This window comes from Nycticebus coucang, chromosome 10 (assembly GCF_027406575.1).
Source record: "Nycticebus coucang isolate mNycCou1 chromosome 10, mNycCou1.pri, whole genome shotgun sequence".
Lineage (NCBI taxonomy): Eukaryota > Metazoa > Chordata > Mammalia > Primates > Lorisidae > Nycticebus > Nycticebus coucang.
Window position 1 is genome coordinate 85,485,431 of NC_069789.1, and position 16,744 is coordinate 85,502,174.

General features: G+C 38.2%; 1 protein-coding gene across 2 annotated transcripts in view; it reads right to left on the reverse strand.

The window, feature by feature from the left end:
* The window catches only part of PAPPA2 (pappalysin 2), a 300,676-nt gene that overhangs the window by 111,174 nt on the left and 172,758 nt on the right, over nt 1-16,744 (reverse strand). For both annotated transcript variants that reach the window (XM_053607820.1, XM_053607821.1), the window contains exon 11: nt 15,128-15,274. In XM_053607820.1, the coding sequence (XP_053463795.1) occupies nt 15,128-15,274 (147 nt within the window). The remainder of the gene's footprint in view (nt 1-15,127; nt 15,275-16,744) is intronic.

The following is a 16,744-nucleotide window of genomic DNA, read 5'->3' on the forward strand; positions in this document are numbered from 1 at the left end:
AGCCTGTTCCTGGTGGCAGTGTCTCTGTGCTGTGATTTGTGGGAAGAGGCTATGCCAGGATTTCAGGCTGTGGCTTAAGTAGGAAAACCTCAGGTGAGACATACAAAGGAGACCCAGGAATGCTGGGCTACAGGCAGCAAAGAGAGACAGCATTTGATCAAGTTATGGGATGCTGACTGAGTCTTGGGCATTTCCTCTCACAGCAACAGGGGAAGGCGGCCAAGTTGCATTCTCATCTGAGCCCCAAGTATGTTTCACAACAGTAAGTAGAAGCACAGGGAAGTAGAAACTCTCTTATCCAACTATCAGAGCCCCAGAAGTAGGAACTAGTCTGAATCTGCATATACGGCACAGTCAACCCAAGCAGGAGCAAAAGGCTTCCAGTAAATTCGCAGTTCTAGAGACAGAGGCAGCCGGCCAGGCAGAAGCCCTGGCTTGCCTCTTGGATTGGTCTTTACTAGCTACCCATCTCTCCTCTCTAAGCCTACGGTTCCTCTTTTTTGCTACCGAGAAACAGGGATATTCTCTATCTCATGGACTTACTATGAAGATGAAATGAAATTTCATGTGAGAACAAATAGAACAGTGCCTATTGTTTAGTAAGGACTCCATGTTCAACAATTCTTATTTGCAAAAAATACATTTTTTATCTTGTTTATGCTATAGAAAGAAAAAGTGAAAAATATAATTTTAAAATTAAACATACATTCCTATATTTTACAATATAAAGAATTGTGCTTTCTTGAAATTTAGAGGCTAAGCAATTTCATAGATGCTGTTCTCAGTTGACACTTCTAGAAATGGGGACAGGTGCTTCAGGTTCTGCTTCCACAGTAACTGTCCGTATTTGAGGATTTCAGTATGGAATGAGTCTCCATTTTTTAAACTGAATCTATGAAAAATACATTAAATGCACATATTATCATTTTAATAGACTTTTCAGAAAATTCAGTTTAATATGTGTTTAATAAAAAATCTACTTTTGCTGTATATAGAGACATAGGAATTTCTAGAAGGGATAGACTAACTAGAAAACTAAAAGTGTATTCCATATTTCAGTATATTTTAAAATGTTGTTCTTTCCATAGCCAAGTCACACACACAAGTAAAAAATTCATAATTTTTCTTTATATGAAATAGTGAATTTTGTTTCTAGATGTGAAAGACAAATGGTTGCTAGAGCAGAAAATTTGGCAACAGGAATCTCTGCTCACTTAGTCTACCCTATGTCACCTTTGCCACTGCTAGTGTGACACTGCTCTGATTGCCACACCAAATGCATGCTTATGGACACCTGTCCCTTTCAGGACAAAGGTCCCCTGAAGGATCTCTCAGGAATTACTCTGATCTAAGATATGCTCCAGGCATGGCCCAGGAGAAAAATTCAAAGTGCTAGAGAGTCAAAAGGATCGTTAGCTTTCTCTAACATTTTATTATTTGTTTCTACAAGGATATTGCACTCATGTATAATGTAGGTAATATAAAATTAATCTGACCATGTCTCTTACAAGGGAGAAAACTATAGCTAGATATCAGGAAAGAGACAAGTCCTTTTAGAAAAGCAGGTGATTCTTAAATCTGAGGAAAGGTCTCAGGATAGAGAGATTGCCAGTAAAATCAGCACAGTGACTGCATCCACAGAATAGCTCGCCACAAAGAGAAAGCAGAATTCATAGAGAGACAGATTCTGGCAGACAGGGAAAGTCAGCCCCACACACTCAGTTGCTTTTTCATCCAAAGACTGCATGCTGTCTACCCAGTCTCACCACTGGCCGCTGGTAAAGGTGAGATTGAAAGAATGTCTCACTAAGGCAGAACTTTTGGGGTTTAAGAATCCGTCTTCAATCTGCCTGCTGGGCACAGACACACTCAGTATGCTCCCAAGCCAAGCATTTCAGCTTCTAGGTCATCCTTTGTGGTGGTCACTGGATAGCAGACCCAGCAACCGTACCACAAACTTGAAAAGAATCTCCTCTGAGGTTTTAAAATGCCTTTGGTTAGTGAAGGGGTTGTTGTTTTTCTGCCTTTCCATCTTCACTCATCTATGGCACTGCCTGATTCCAGAGGGACAGGGAAGGCCCTGGACCAGGAGAGACCAGGCAGGCCCTACCATCTGTTATAGAGAACGTCACAGTTTGCCCAGCACAGTCATGATCACATCTGTGCTGGAGCATCTACCAGGCTCATTGGTTTTTAACATCTGTATGCCCAGGATCCAGATGTTACGTTATAGAAGTGGAAACTAGGATTCTGAAAGCTTATTTGACTTTTCCTTAGATAAATATGTGAGACAAAGGAAGGAACTTAGGTTTTCTCACATTAGGTTGGCTACACCAATGTTCTCAATTTGGGGTGAGCAGAAAATTTATTAACACTTGTGCCCCCTCTCCCCTCAAAATTGAAGTCACTTAGGCTCTTAAGCATAAAAGTTTTGTACAATTATAAGGGGGCTGAGAGGCACCTTTAAAAGCTATTTGTGGCCCAATTAGGGGTCAATGGAAATAAGATTAAGAATGTTAGCCCTGTGGGCTGAACCTGTATCGGCATTTCATGTGATTCAATCTAATAATACACCCATTGCTGTCTGTGTAAATTTTAGAAATTTTGTCAAGGGAGAGAATAACTTTCACAGTTCCTGAGGGGACAAGGTATAGAGTCACGGTGGGGAAGTTTTTACATAAAGAAGAGGAGGCCAGTTTAGGGATTAGGAAGGCTTTATTAGCAAAGAAAGGAGAGAAAAAAAGCAGAGTGAAGTTTGACCAAGAGTCAGCTCAGCTTTCATACAGCTTCAAGAGCCTTTCATTATCCTTTATCAGTAGGGCTGAATGGGGGAGGGGAGGTCCCAGAGGGAGTTCCTTCTGAAGAGGGACCAAGTTTTTGCAGTTTTTTTTGGCCGGGGCTGGCTTTGAACCCTCCATCTCCAGCATATGGGGCTGGCGCCCTATTCCTTTGAGCCACAGGTGCCACCCGGGACTAAGTTTTGCACTCAGGGTAAATCTAGGAGTTACTCCCTTAATCGACCCCCATCCAAGGCCAGACTAAAAGTTACTGTTCTGCTGTTTCTAAGAAACAATGGCCTGAAGTGTTCTAGGAGTGGGAAGGGGTTGCTGTGATCTTACAGTTTGGTTTTGGCCTGTTTTTTCTCACCAGCTGTCTCCCCAAATGGCTTTACTCTTGTCAGGGCCATGGGAATTTCTTTCCCACAGCTCCAAGGGATTTTACCTGAAGTGCAAATCTAATAGATGAAGGGAAGGTGTGAGCCAACCTGCCCCTTGCCAGTGAGCTGACTTCGTTCCATGATTGAGGTTGTGAGTCCATTTCACTTCTTACTCACATCCAAGCCCTTGCACCTTTCAGTGTTGGTCAAAACCAAGCTGATTCCCTGAGCCACCCTTATATACAAGGTTCTGAGTTCATGGGGTTCTTTTCTCAGAACTGAGATTATCCTGTCATTGTGTGAAATGAAGATACCATTATGCTGACCCCCACCCCTCATCCAGGAAAAAACATTCAAAAATGTGGGATTTAGCACTTTAGTGAAGAGATTTGCATCAGAGTTAGATGATTGGCTCAATTTCCTTCTAAGATCATTTCCTCGAACTGTGATTTTGGAAACCAGGACTCAATCTACAGAGATTCTGTGTTAGAAGAGCTTATGGGACACCATGGAAGGCGGTTCAGAGGTGACAAAACCAAATCTGTTGCAGTTATTGTGACATGTCATGAGACTGTGACACTCAGCTCATAGCAAAGTCTGTTTCCAGAAGTTGCAATGAGAGGAAAAAAGCCTCCTTACACAGAGCCATGTCACTTTCCTGGACAGGAGGTGGGGTGGGCAGCCAATATCTAGTGGCCCTTTGGTAGAGCTGAGTGTTATACAGGGGGCCAGGGGCACAACCCAAAAGGGCCACCTCAGCCCTCTCTGGGATACTGACACCTGCATCAGGCTGTTTCAGCTCCCTGCATCCCTCAGTTCAATTCTAGTTCTTCACTCCCTTATAGATGTTGCTCCAAAGGGAGTTCTCAATAAATTCTCTGCCTGCAAATCTTCATCTCAGATCCAGAATCCTGCAGAAAACCCACTTAACACAAAGCCTGAAAGTGAGAAAAAGTGTTATGGAATAGAGCTGGAGGGGGCTCTCTTGGGAACAAAAATATACAGCAAGGGGAAGAGAGCATCACCCAGCTGTGTAGGCTTCCATACTGAATGAGAAACATTGCTATCCCAATTATTCATGACACTTGGAGTCTGTGGAGTTGCCATGTCCGTTGACATGTAAAAGCTTCCATACAAAATCAAGAAAACATTAGAATAGTAGCAATCAAATAGGAAAGGGGAAATGAATACTTCACCCTATGGAGTTCTCTTTTAATGCACTAGCCTAGTTTTTGACAAAAACAATGAAAATCACACAAGTACAGCCATCTTTCACTTTTGCAGGATTCCCAGAAAATGCAGGGATCTGCATGGGTTAATTTTTCAAAAAACAGAAGATTTTCTTTTGAAGCACAAGAACTTTTTAGAAATATCAGTCATGCATATAGAAATAATTTCAATATACCTTAGAAAATATTCTGTGTCCTTCAACAGAGAATACTGTACTAAACTGAATATTCGCTTGATGAAATAGAGGTGATGGTAAATCATTCGAGCATCAATTATTTTACTAAGTGCTAAGATAACAACTCTCTGAAATATTGCTTCTCAAACTTGAGCATACTTAAAAATGGCTTGATTAAAAGCCATTTGTTAACGTGCAGAGTGTGAGTTAGCTGAGTGAAGATCCTGCATTTGAAACCAGCTTTCTGGTAACTCCAATGTTTCTAGATGCCAACTACATTGTAAGCTAAAAGGTTTTAAAGGTATTACTAGAATTGCTAATGTAAATGAGGAAAGTAGTTGTGACAGAAAAGATGAAGAAGTCCCAGAGAAAGGGATGTCAAGAAAAACTTTATATTAAAGAAATTCTCAGAAATATTTCATAACATTGAACATGGAAAAAATTAAATGTTAGAAGCTGCCTCAAATTTTGCAAGGAATGTGACAATTTACTAATGCATAGAAGAGCTGGTTCCTTTATAAGTCTTATGACAAGGAATTGGCAAGCACTGTTTAAAATACTCTTGGTAATGTGTTGTTTTTTTGTTTTACATGAACTTCAATGCTTTAATTCCCCATGTTTCTAATGTTTCAAATTATAGTAATAAACACTTGTTTTACTATTTTTCATTTCCCTACATATGTATAATTAAAAATAGAGGTCAGTTAATGTTGCAACAAAAACTTTTAAAAGTCATGAAACAATTGTAGTTTTTCCCATTGATTATTAAGTTTCCTTTGCCTAGTTTCAGCCTTCACGGTCATTTTGTAATCCTACGCTACCATGCAAAGTGCCTGCATATTTAATAATATAGCCTCAAAATGTGTAAATCAAAAATGACAAAACTAAAGGAAAAACAGACAAATTCAAGATTAGGGTAAAATATTTTAACACATATCTTTCAGTAACTAATGAAAACAGTACACAAAACATTGGGAAAATATATATGTACATTCAAAATATGATGGACAAACTCAACTTATCTTAATTATGTGGAATTTTGTATTCAACAATTACAGACTGCATATTCCTTTCAAAGTACAGGTAATATTTACCAGTATTGACCACATGCTGATCCATAAATCAAGGCTCAGCAAATTTCAAAGAACGGCAATACAGAATATTGATTGAGAATACAGATTCTTCTTCAGACCACAGAAGAATCGAGTTATAAGTTGAAAAAATAATAATGTACCCAAAAAGCCACAAATGTTTTCAAGTCAAGGATCACACTTACAAATAACTTGAAGGGGTAAAAAAACAAATCAAATAAAAATTAGAAAACAGTTTTTAAACAAATGATGAAAGAAGTAAGATGTAAACTAAAAATCAATTCATTATCAACCCTCATTGCTAGAAAAAGAAGTGTAAGATAAATGCAAATTTAAGAAGTAACAAATAGAGGCGGAGCAAGATGGCAGCCGAGTAACAGCTTCCTTGCATCTGGGCACCGTGAGTGTGGGGAGATAGGACTCCAGGCATCTCTGGCTGGTGGGATCTGCCTATCATCACCCCTGAGAGGATACAGGGAGTCAGCAAGAGACTTCTGGATCCCAAGACGAGGACTAAAACAGTGGAAAACCAGCAAGTGGTCGTGTGTGTTCAATCGTCTAAACCCACCCGCAACTGTAAGTTCAGTAGCAGAGAGACTGCAAACCAGAAAGGCCTTACCTGTGAACTGTTTTGGTGTCTTTGGACTTGGCACTCAGCTGAACTGCCTTGGGGAGAGCCTGAGCGGGAGTGCGGAGAACTTTGGCCCTTTGTCTAGGGCCCCAGTCTGAGCCGCTGAGCCAGACGGAGCTAATAGTGTTTGGCTCTGGGTCACAGGCAGCCATTGTGAGCGATCTGCCCCGGCAAGCTCCGCCCTCAGGGTCGCAGAGCTAGAATTGGGTGGGAGCTGGTAACCCAGTGACCAAGTAGCCTAAGGGCGGGGTCTGAGCCGCCTTGCAGCCCTAACCCTCAGGGGCAGAGGGAGACCAGTTTTGGCACACAGGGTAAGTGGATAGCCACTTCAGCAGTGATTCCAGTGACAAGCACTTCCCTGGGAAACCTTCTGCTCAGCAAGTGAACAAGTTCAAAGTGCCTTTTAAGTGGGCTGAAGAGAGATTTAGGGTGTCTACCTGCTGGGGTTTGAGAAACTAGCAGCCTCCAGTCGTATCAGAACTGTGATTAACATCTCATACCCCAGAAGACCACGTGTTGCCCAGACAATACTCAATAACGTATACATACTGCTTTGTTTTTGGTTGTGTGTTTTTTTGTTTTTTTTTTTGTTTGGTTCTTTTTTTTGTTTATTTTGATGTTGTAGATTGTTGTTTTGTTTTTTAAGTTCAACCTTTTCCATACAGATCCTTTTTCTTTCTCAATTTTTCTAGTTTAATTATAATTTCCCATTGCTGCCTATTTCAATAATTAGAACTTCATTTTTGTTAGTGTTTCTACCGCTATTATTTGGTTTTCCACCCAATTTTATCCCGTAAAGTTTTCTGTTTGCTTGTTTTGGTTTGATTTATAGCATTTTTGTCTTTCCTCTCTACTTGGTAGAGGTGGGGTACTGTGTCTGATCAGGTTAGCAAAGAGCTGCTGACCTCAAGGGAACCACCCAACTGGGCACCCCCAGAAGGTGGTTTTTTTTTTAAGGTTGTATCAAAGTACCCTACTGTACACCTATATTGCTCCGTCTCCCTCTTTCTGTGCTTCTCTTCTTTTTGTCAATATTCCTGTTACCCACCCCCTCTCCTTTCTCTATTTTTCTTTTTTTTTTTTTCACTCGGTCCTCCTTTCTTTCATCCCTTTTTTGCTCTTCAACCTTCTCACACTTCTGGTCCTGTAAGCCTGAGTTCACAGACACGAGAACTTAAAGAGCAAGAGGAAGTGAAAGGAAAATTAGGGCAAGGAAACAGATAAAAGAAATCACTCATGAGGAAGAATCAGCAGAAAACTCCAGGCAACATGAAGAACCAGTCCAGAACAACCCTGCCAAGGGACCATGAGGTAGCTACTGCAGAGGATTCCACCTATAAAGAAATGTTAGGAATGACAGAAAGGGAATTTAGAATACACATGTTGCAAACAATGAAAGAAATGATGGAAACAATGAAGGAAACTGCTAATAAAGTGGAAAATAACCAAAAGGAAATTCAAAAACAGAATCAAATAAGAGATGAACAATATGAAGAATATAAAAAGGATATAACAGAGCTGAAGGAACTGAAACAGTCAATTAGGGAACTTAAAGATGCAATGGAAAGTATCGGCAACAGGTTAGACCATGCAGAAGAAAGAATTTCAGAGGTAGAAGACGAAGTTTTTGAGATAACTCAGATAGTAAAAGAGGCAGAAAATAAGAGAGAGAAAGCAGAATGTTCCCTGTCAGAATTATGGGACTTTATGAAGCATTCCAACATACGAGTTATAGGAATTCCAGAAGGGGAAGAAGAATGCCCCAGAGGAATGGAAGCCATACTAGAGAATATTATAAAAGAAAATTTCCCAAATATCACCAAAGATTCTGACACACTGCTTTCAGAGGGCTATCGGACCCCAGGTCGCCTCAACTCTAACCGAGCTTCTCCAAGACACATTGTGATGAACCTGTCCAAAGTCAAGACAAAAGAAAAGATTCTGCAAGCTGCCAGGAGTAAGCGCCAGTTGACCTACAGGGGCAAATCCATCAGAGTGACCGCAGACATCTCTAATGAAACTTTCCAAGCAAGAAGACAATGGTCATCTACCTTTAATCTACTTAAACAGAACAATTTCCAGCCCAGAATTCTGTACCCTGCTAAGCTAAGCTAAGCTTTAAAATTGATGGAGAAATCAAATCATTTATGGATATACAAACATTGAGGAAATTCGCCACAACAAGACCAGCTCTACAGGAAATACTTCAACCTGTTCTGCACACTGACCACCACAATGGACCAGCAGCAAAGTAAGAACTCAGAAATTAAAGGACAGAACCTAACCTCCACACTGATGCAAAAGATAAAACTAAGCAATGGACTCTCACAAAATAAGACAAATAGAATACTACCACACTTATCCAATTATCTCAATAAATGTTAATGGCTTGAATTCCCCACTGAAGAGACATAGATTGGTTGACTGTATTAAAAAACACAAGCCATCCATTTGCTGTCTGCAAGAAACACAACTGGCTTCAAAAGACAAATTAAAGCTCTGAGGGGTTGGAAGACAATTTTTCAGGCAAATAGAATTCAGAAGAAAAGAGGAGTTGCAATCTTATTTTCAGATACATGTGGATTTAAAGCAACTAAAGTCAAAAAAGACAAAGATGGTCACTTTATATTGGTCAAGGAAAAAATACAACAGGAAGACATTTCAATTCTAAATATCTATGCACCCAATTTAAATGCTCCCAGATTCTTGAAACAGACCTTACTCAGTCTGAGCAATATGATATCTCATAATGCCATAATAACAGGGGACTTTAACACTCCTCTTACAGAGCTGGACAGATCCTCTAAACAGAAATTAAACAAGGATATAAGAGATTTAAATGAGACCCTAGAACAACTGTGCTTGATAGATGTATATAGAACACTCCATCCCAAGGTAAAGAGTATATATTCTTCTCATCACCCCATGGAACATTCTCCAAAATTGATCATATCCTGGGACACAAAACAAATATCAACAGAATCAAAAGAATTGAAATTTTACCTTGTATCTTCTCAGACCATAAGGCACTAAAGGTGGAACTCAACTCTAACAAAAATGCTCAACCCCACCCAAAGGCATGGAAATTAAACAATCTTCTGTTGAATAACAGATGGGTGCAGGAAGAAATAAAACAGGAAATCATTAACTTCCTTGAGCATAACAACAATGAAGACACAAGCTACCAAAACCTGTGGGATACTGCAAAAGCAGTTTTGAGAGGAAAATTCATCGCTTTAGATGCCTACATTCGAAAAACAGAAAGAGAGTGCATCAACAATCTTACAAGAGATCTTATGGAATTGGAAAAAGAAGAACAATCTAAGCCTAAACTCAGTAGAAGAAAAGAAATATCCAAAATCAAATCAGAGATCAATGAAATTGAAAACAAAAGAATCATTCAGAAAATTAATGAAAGAAAGAGTTGGTTTTTTGAAAAAATAAATAAAATACATAAACCATTGGCCAGACTAACGAGGAATAGAAAAGTAAAATCTCTAGTAACCTCAATCAGAAATGATAAAGGGGAAATAACAACTGATCCCACAGAGATACAAGAGATCATCTCTGAATACTACCAGAAACTCTATGCCCAGAAATTTGACAATGTGAAGGAAATGGATCAATATTTGGAATCACACCCTCTCCCTAGACTCAGCCAGGAAGAAATAGAGCTCCCGAACAGACCAATTTCAAGCACTGAGATCAAAGAAACAATAAAAAATCCTCCAACCAAAAAATGCCCTGGTCCAGATGGCTTCACACCAGAATTCTATCAAACCTTTAAGGAAGAGCTTATTCCTGTACTGCAGAAATTATTCCAAATAATTGAGGAAGAAGGAATCTTCCCCAACACATTCTATGAAGCAAACATCACCCTGATACCAAAACCAGGAAAAGACCCAAACAAAAAGGAGAATTTCAGACCAATCTCACTCATGAATATAGATGGAAAAATTCTCAACAAAATCCTAGCCAATAGATTACAGCTTATCATCAAAAAAGTCATTCATCATGATCAAGTAGGCTTCATCCCAGGGATGCAAGGCTGGTTTAACATACGCAAGTCCATAAACGTTATCCACCATATTAACAGAGGCAAAAATAAAGATCACATGAGCCTCTTAATAGATGCAGAAAAAGCATTTGATAAAATCCAGCATCGTTTTCTAATTAGAACACTGAAGAGTATAGGCATAGGTGGCACATTTCTAAAACTGATTGAAGCTATCTATGACAAACCCACAGCCAATATTTTACTGAATGGAGTAAAACTGAAAGCTTTTCCTCTTAGAACTGGAACCAGACAAGGTTGTCCTCTGTCACCTTTATTATTCAACATAGTGCTGGAAGTTCTAGCCAATACAATTAGGCAAGACAAGGAAATAAAGGGAATCCAAATGGGAGCAGAGGAGGTCAAACTCTCCCTCTTTGCTGACGACATGATCTTATACTTAGAGAACCCCAAAGACTCAAACACAAGACTCCTAGAAGTCATCCGAAAATACAGTAATGTTTCAGGATATAAAATCAATGTCCACAAGTCAGTAGCCTTTGTGTACACCAATAACAGTCAAGATGAGAAGCTAATTAAGGACACAACTCCCTTCACCATAGTTTCAAAGAAAATGAAATACCTAGGAATATACCTAACGAAGGAGGTGAAGGACCTCTATAAAGAAAACTATGAAATCCTCAGAAAGGAAATAGCAGAGGATATTAACAAATGGAAGAACATACCATGCTCATGGATGGGAAGAATCAACATTGTTAAAATGTCTATACTTCCCAAAGCTATCTACCTATTCAATGCCATTCCTATCAAAATACCAACATCGTACTTTCAAGATTTGGAAAAAATGATTCTGCGTTTTGTATGGAACCGGAAAAAACCCCGTATAGCTAAGGCAGTTCTCTGTAACAAAAATAAAGCTGGGGGCATCAGCATACCAGATTTTAGTCTGTACTACAAAGCCATAGTGCTCAAGACAGCATGGTACTGGCACAAAAACAGAGACATAGACACTTGGAATCGAATTGAAAACCAAGAAATGAAACTAACATTTTACAACCACCTAATCTTTGATAAACCAAACAAGAACATACCTTGGGGGAAAGACTCCCTATTCAATAAATGGTGTTGGGAGAACTGGATGTCTACATGTAAAAGACTGAAACTGGACCCACACCTTTCCCCACTCACAAAAATTGATTCAAGATGGATAAAGGACTTAAATTTAAGGCATGAAACAATAAAAATACTCCAAGAAAGCATAAGAAAAACACCGGAAGATATTGGCCTGGGGAAAGACTTCATGAAGAAGACTGCCATGGCAATTGCAACAACAACAAAAATAAACAAATGGGACTTCATTAAACTGAAAAGCTTCTGTACAGCTAAGGAGACAATAACCAAAGCAAAGAGACAAACTACACAATGGGAAAGGATATTTGCATAGTTTCAATCAGACAAAAGCTTGATAACTAGAATCTATAGAGAACTCAAATTAATGCACATGAAAAAAGCCAACAATCCCATATATCAATGGGCAAGAGACATGAATAGAACTTTCTCTTAAGATGACAGACGAATGGCTAACAAACACATGAAATAATGTTCATCATCTCTATATATTAGAGAAATGCAAATCAAAACCACCCTGAGATATCATCTAACCCCAGTGAGAATGGCCCACATCACAAAATCTCAAAACTGCAGATGCTGGCATGGATGAGGAGAGAAGGGAACACTTTTACACTGCTGGTGGGAATGCAAACTAGTACAACCTTTCTGGAAGGAAGTATGGAAAAACCTCAAAGCACTCAAGCTAGACCTCGCATTTGATCCTGCAATCCCATTACTGGGCATCTACCCAGAAGGAAAGAAATCCTTTTATCATAAGGACACTTGTACTAGACTGCTGATTGCAGCTCAATTTACAATCGCCAAAATGTGGAAACAGCCTAAATGCCCACGAACCCAGGAATGGATTAACAAGCTGTGGTATATGTATACCATGGAATACTATTCAGCTATTAAAAAAAATGGAGACTTTACATCCTTCGTATTAACCTGGATGGACCTGGAAGACATTATTCTTAGTAAAGCATCACAAGAATGGAGAAGCATGAATCCTATGTACTCAATTTTGATATGAGGACAATTAATGACAATTATGGTTATGGGGGGGAACAGAAAGAGGGAAGGAGGGAGGGGGTGGGGCCTTGGTGTGTGTCACACTTTATGGGGGCAAGACATGATTGCAAGAGGGACTTTACCTAACAATTGCAATCAGTGTAACCTGGCTTATTGTACCCTCAATGAATCCCCAACAATAAAAAAAAAAAGAAGTAACAAATAATGTAAAATAAGAGCAAAAATACCCTTTGTTGGTTTTTTAAAAAGATTAGTAAAAGGTTAATAAAAATGATAAACATCTAACAAGGCTGAGCAACAACAACAAAAAAGAAGCCACAAATTAACACCAACCTTACACAGAATATTCCAAAGAAAATGACTATAGATGAAAAAAACATCAAAAATTCTCAAATAAAATTCAAATACTATTTTTAAATGATAGCATATTCTTTGTTTTTTTCCTCAAATATGTAAAGTTGTTGAATATTTAAAAATTTATCAGTGTTAAGTCAAAATATTAATAGAACAAAGGGGGAAATAATATCATCTAAATAGATGCAGAAAAAGCATTTGATAAAATTCAATTCCAGTCTCTCAGAAACTGTAAAGAAAGAAATTAAAGAATAAAATAAAGATGTGAATTCCTTAAAGAACTGAAGAAATACATTAGAAGACTCAGTATTTCAAAGAGAAAACTTTCCCTTAAATTAACTCATAGATTTGATAAAATCTCAGTCATAATTGCATAAGTTTATTTTTAAATGTGGGAACTGATAAACTGATTCCAGAATTCATATGAAATTCAAAACACTGAGAATAGTTATATAATTTGAAAGAAAATAAACAAAGATGTAGGACTTAACATTATTAGATTTTAAGACTCATTAAAAATGGACAATACCTAAGATCTACAGTGTAGGGGGAAAAATATAGAAACAAATAGAATAAAATTTAGAGTTAATAAACTACATCCACATACATTTATATAGTATTACCAGTTGACATATTAAAAAGATGACACACTACAGCCCATTGGACCAAAAACCTTTTAGTTAGAGTAAGGGTGATCCTACATTTATTGAAAATCCATAGGGGAAAGTATCTTGGTCCCTATCTCACATAATGCACAAAAATTTCAGATCAATTCTAGACATAAATAAAAAAAGTAAATCAATAACATTTCTAAAAGATAATATAGGAAAGGACATCTTTGTTGTAGATAAAAAATTTTTTATTAAAGCATACAAAAAGAACTACCCATAATGGAAAAGAAAAATAAATTGGATATCAGTAAAATTTAGAACTTCAGTTCATTTCAAGATGCCATTGAAAGCAAGAAAATTTAGGCATAATTATGAAAGATTTTAAAGAGCATATAATTGAAAAAATTATAATCAGAAAATTACAAAGAAATCATATAAATTAAGGCAAAAATAACAGACAACCCAATGGAAAACTGAGAGAAAGACTTGACTATGGCCTTCAAAAAAAAAAATATATATATATATTCAGATGTTTGATATACATATAAGGCTCCCTATTTCATTGGTCATCTTGCAAACATAAATTGAAATCATAAGGGTTTAGCTTTACATATTCAACAAAATGCTAAAGAATTAAAATACGAAGTGTTGATGAAAATGTGAAACAACTGAAACATTCATAAACCTCTAGAGGGAGTATAAATTAGTACAGCCACTATAGAAAAATGTTTGGAATTATCTACTAAAGCTGGCCTAATTATTATGACCTAGCACAATGATTTGCAACCAGTGTGCCACAGCATGTGTGCTCTAAGAGGATCTTAGGTGCACCATGAAAATTTTTAAATATCATTAATTAAATCATTTTCAAAAGAAGTTCAAAGCACAGAAAGTATATTTTTCTTCTCATCATTATTTTCCTTTGATCAACATAATTTAAGTGTGCTAAGGAAGTTTAACTATAGGTCCAAGTGTGCCATGAAATAAAAAGGTTGAAAAACACTAATTTAGCAGCTCCAAATATACCTATCTTTTCATACATGTACAGGTCATCACAAGAAATGTATGGAAATGCTTATAGCAGAATGATTTTTAATTGAATAATAGAGAAAAATCCACATAGCCCCAATATTTATCAACATTAGAATGATTGAATGTATTGTGATGTATTCACACATTGGAATTCTACATTGCAATGAAAATAAACACTGCTATTAAGAGGCATGAATGGATTCCACAAGAGTAATGTTGACTAAGAAGGAAACAAAGAGTACATACTGTAAAGTTTTTCACATAAAGTTTTTATATAAACTAATCTCTGATAGTAAAAACAGTGGATAACTCAGTGCTACAATCACTGAGAAGGGGCTTGAGAAAGCCTTGTGGGGATGGTTTTACTACCCTATTTCTTGATCTGTGTGAAAGTTAGAAAGGTTGTTCACTTTTCAAAATCTATTGACCTGTGTGTGTATTTGCATTTTTGTGTGTGTATATTACACTTCAGCAAACTGATTACTCATAGATGAAAGGAGTCTAAAATTCAAAGAGAATGAAAATAAATTCAAACATAAAAACTTTGAGATAACAAAATAAGATTTTCTGACAAGTCATCCAACCGCATCATTTTACATATAACACACACACACACAAACACACACACACACACATGCACAGCCCTCCCCCCATCTACAGCCTTCACAAAAACCATGTGGGCCACTTACTTTAAGCCAAACCTCATCCTCTTTCTCCAGGCTACTTTCTGGATGCTCACTCTTTTCATCCTGAGTTCTGTTTCTTCCAGTAACACAAGGAAACCAGCCAGTAAAGGGATGGTGCTTGGGTAAATCTGGATAGTAAGATGTGCAAACCTGAAATGCAATTTCAACCAAAAAGTGTAAGTATAAATTAGGAGAGATAAGTAGAGACCATGAAACTCTCCAGCTCAAAATTATTTTTCTCCTAAAAGAATTATTTTTCTCTTTCTGAGTGCCTAATGATCATATTATTGGCAGAGAACTTGTCTCAATGTAAAATTTCTCAATTATGTCTTGTTAACATCAAAACATAATTTTCCAGATTAGAAAAACACACACAACAACTCTCAACTCATTGTTGGCCCAGGGGTCTTGCATAAAGAATAGCCCTGGCACATTTCAGATGACCACTCCGTGGATCAGTTGCAGAAGGCTGTGAGGAGGCAGCACTGCCTGGTCCCAGTGGTGAAGCTGCTGATTCAGGTAACCATGGAGCATTCAGCTGCGCTAAGGAGCCAGAGAAGTAACACTCCAGGAAACTTCTCCCAGTTCACTTAGAAAAACAGACAGGTGAGACTAAAAGCCCCTTCAGAGAGCTGTCACTAACTTAGAACCTCCCAACTTTCCTGGATTACTGTCATTGTGTACCAGACCTCTATGGAGAAAGATGCCAGAATGAGGCTGAGAGTGCGGCAGCGATGGCTGGATGCCTAACCATATCTGCTTCCTTCCCCTTGCTTTCTTACTAACAAACTCCAGTGTATCCAGGTAACAGTGTATCCAGTTTTAAATGTTCACCTGTTTAGAGTTCTTTACAACAAAGGATGATGAAGTGTCCTGGATCTGATCAATAAGTTATGGGTAGAAGTCTATAGTGTTGAACTTATTGGGGAATTTTTTATTGCCATTTTCCCAATTAAAAGACCCAGCTGGCCTCAGGCACCTATTTCCTTTAGCATGTCCACTTCTTCCTTCTCCAAGTGCTGACTTCATACCTAGGCAGCAGCAGCCATGTTTTTTTTTTTTTTTTTTTCGGCCGGGGCTAGGTTTGAACTCGCCACCTCTGGCATATGGGACCGGCGCCCTACTCCTTGAGCCACAGGCGCCGCCCCGGGCAGCAGCCATGTTATAAACAGGAAGAAGAAGGCTGAAAGCCACGATGGAAGAGCTGGCTTCCAGAAGACATCAGAGTCCTTGATGAGATTCTTAAACTGGAGCCCCTGTGGGTCAGTTCCTCAGTCTCCTCAGTTATGCCTCCTTAAGCCTAAAATCCTATTATGTCATTCTAGCCTAAGCCTAGAAGGCTACGTCTCCCTTCTGTGAAAGTATGATGGTATTATCTATTATTATGATGAATGAAAGCGTTTATTTGGCAATGGAAGCATCTGGAAGGGTACTAAGAGTGAAGAGCCCTTAATCGTCTTTCTTATATTCAATTATAATTTATAGATGTCATCAGTAATAGTGTCTTAGAGTCCTCAGAGCAGTGGTTCCCAACCTTCCTAATGCCTCCTAATGCCATGACCTTTTAATACAGTTCCTCATGTTGTGGTGACCCCCAACCATAAAATTATTTTTGTTGCT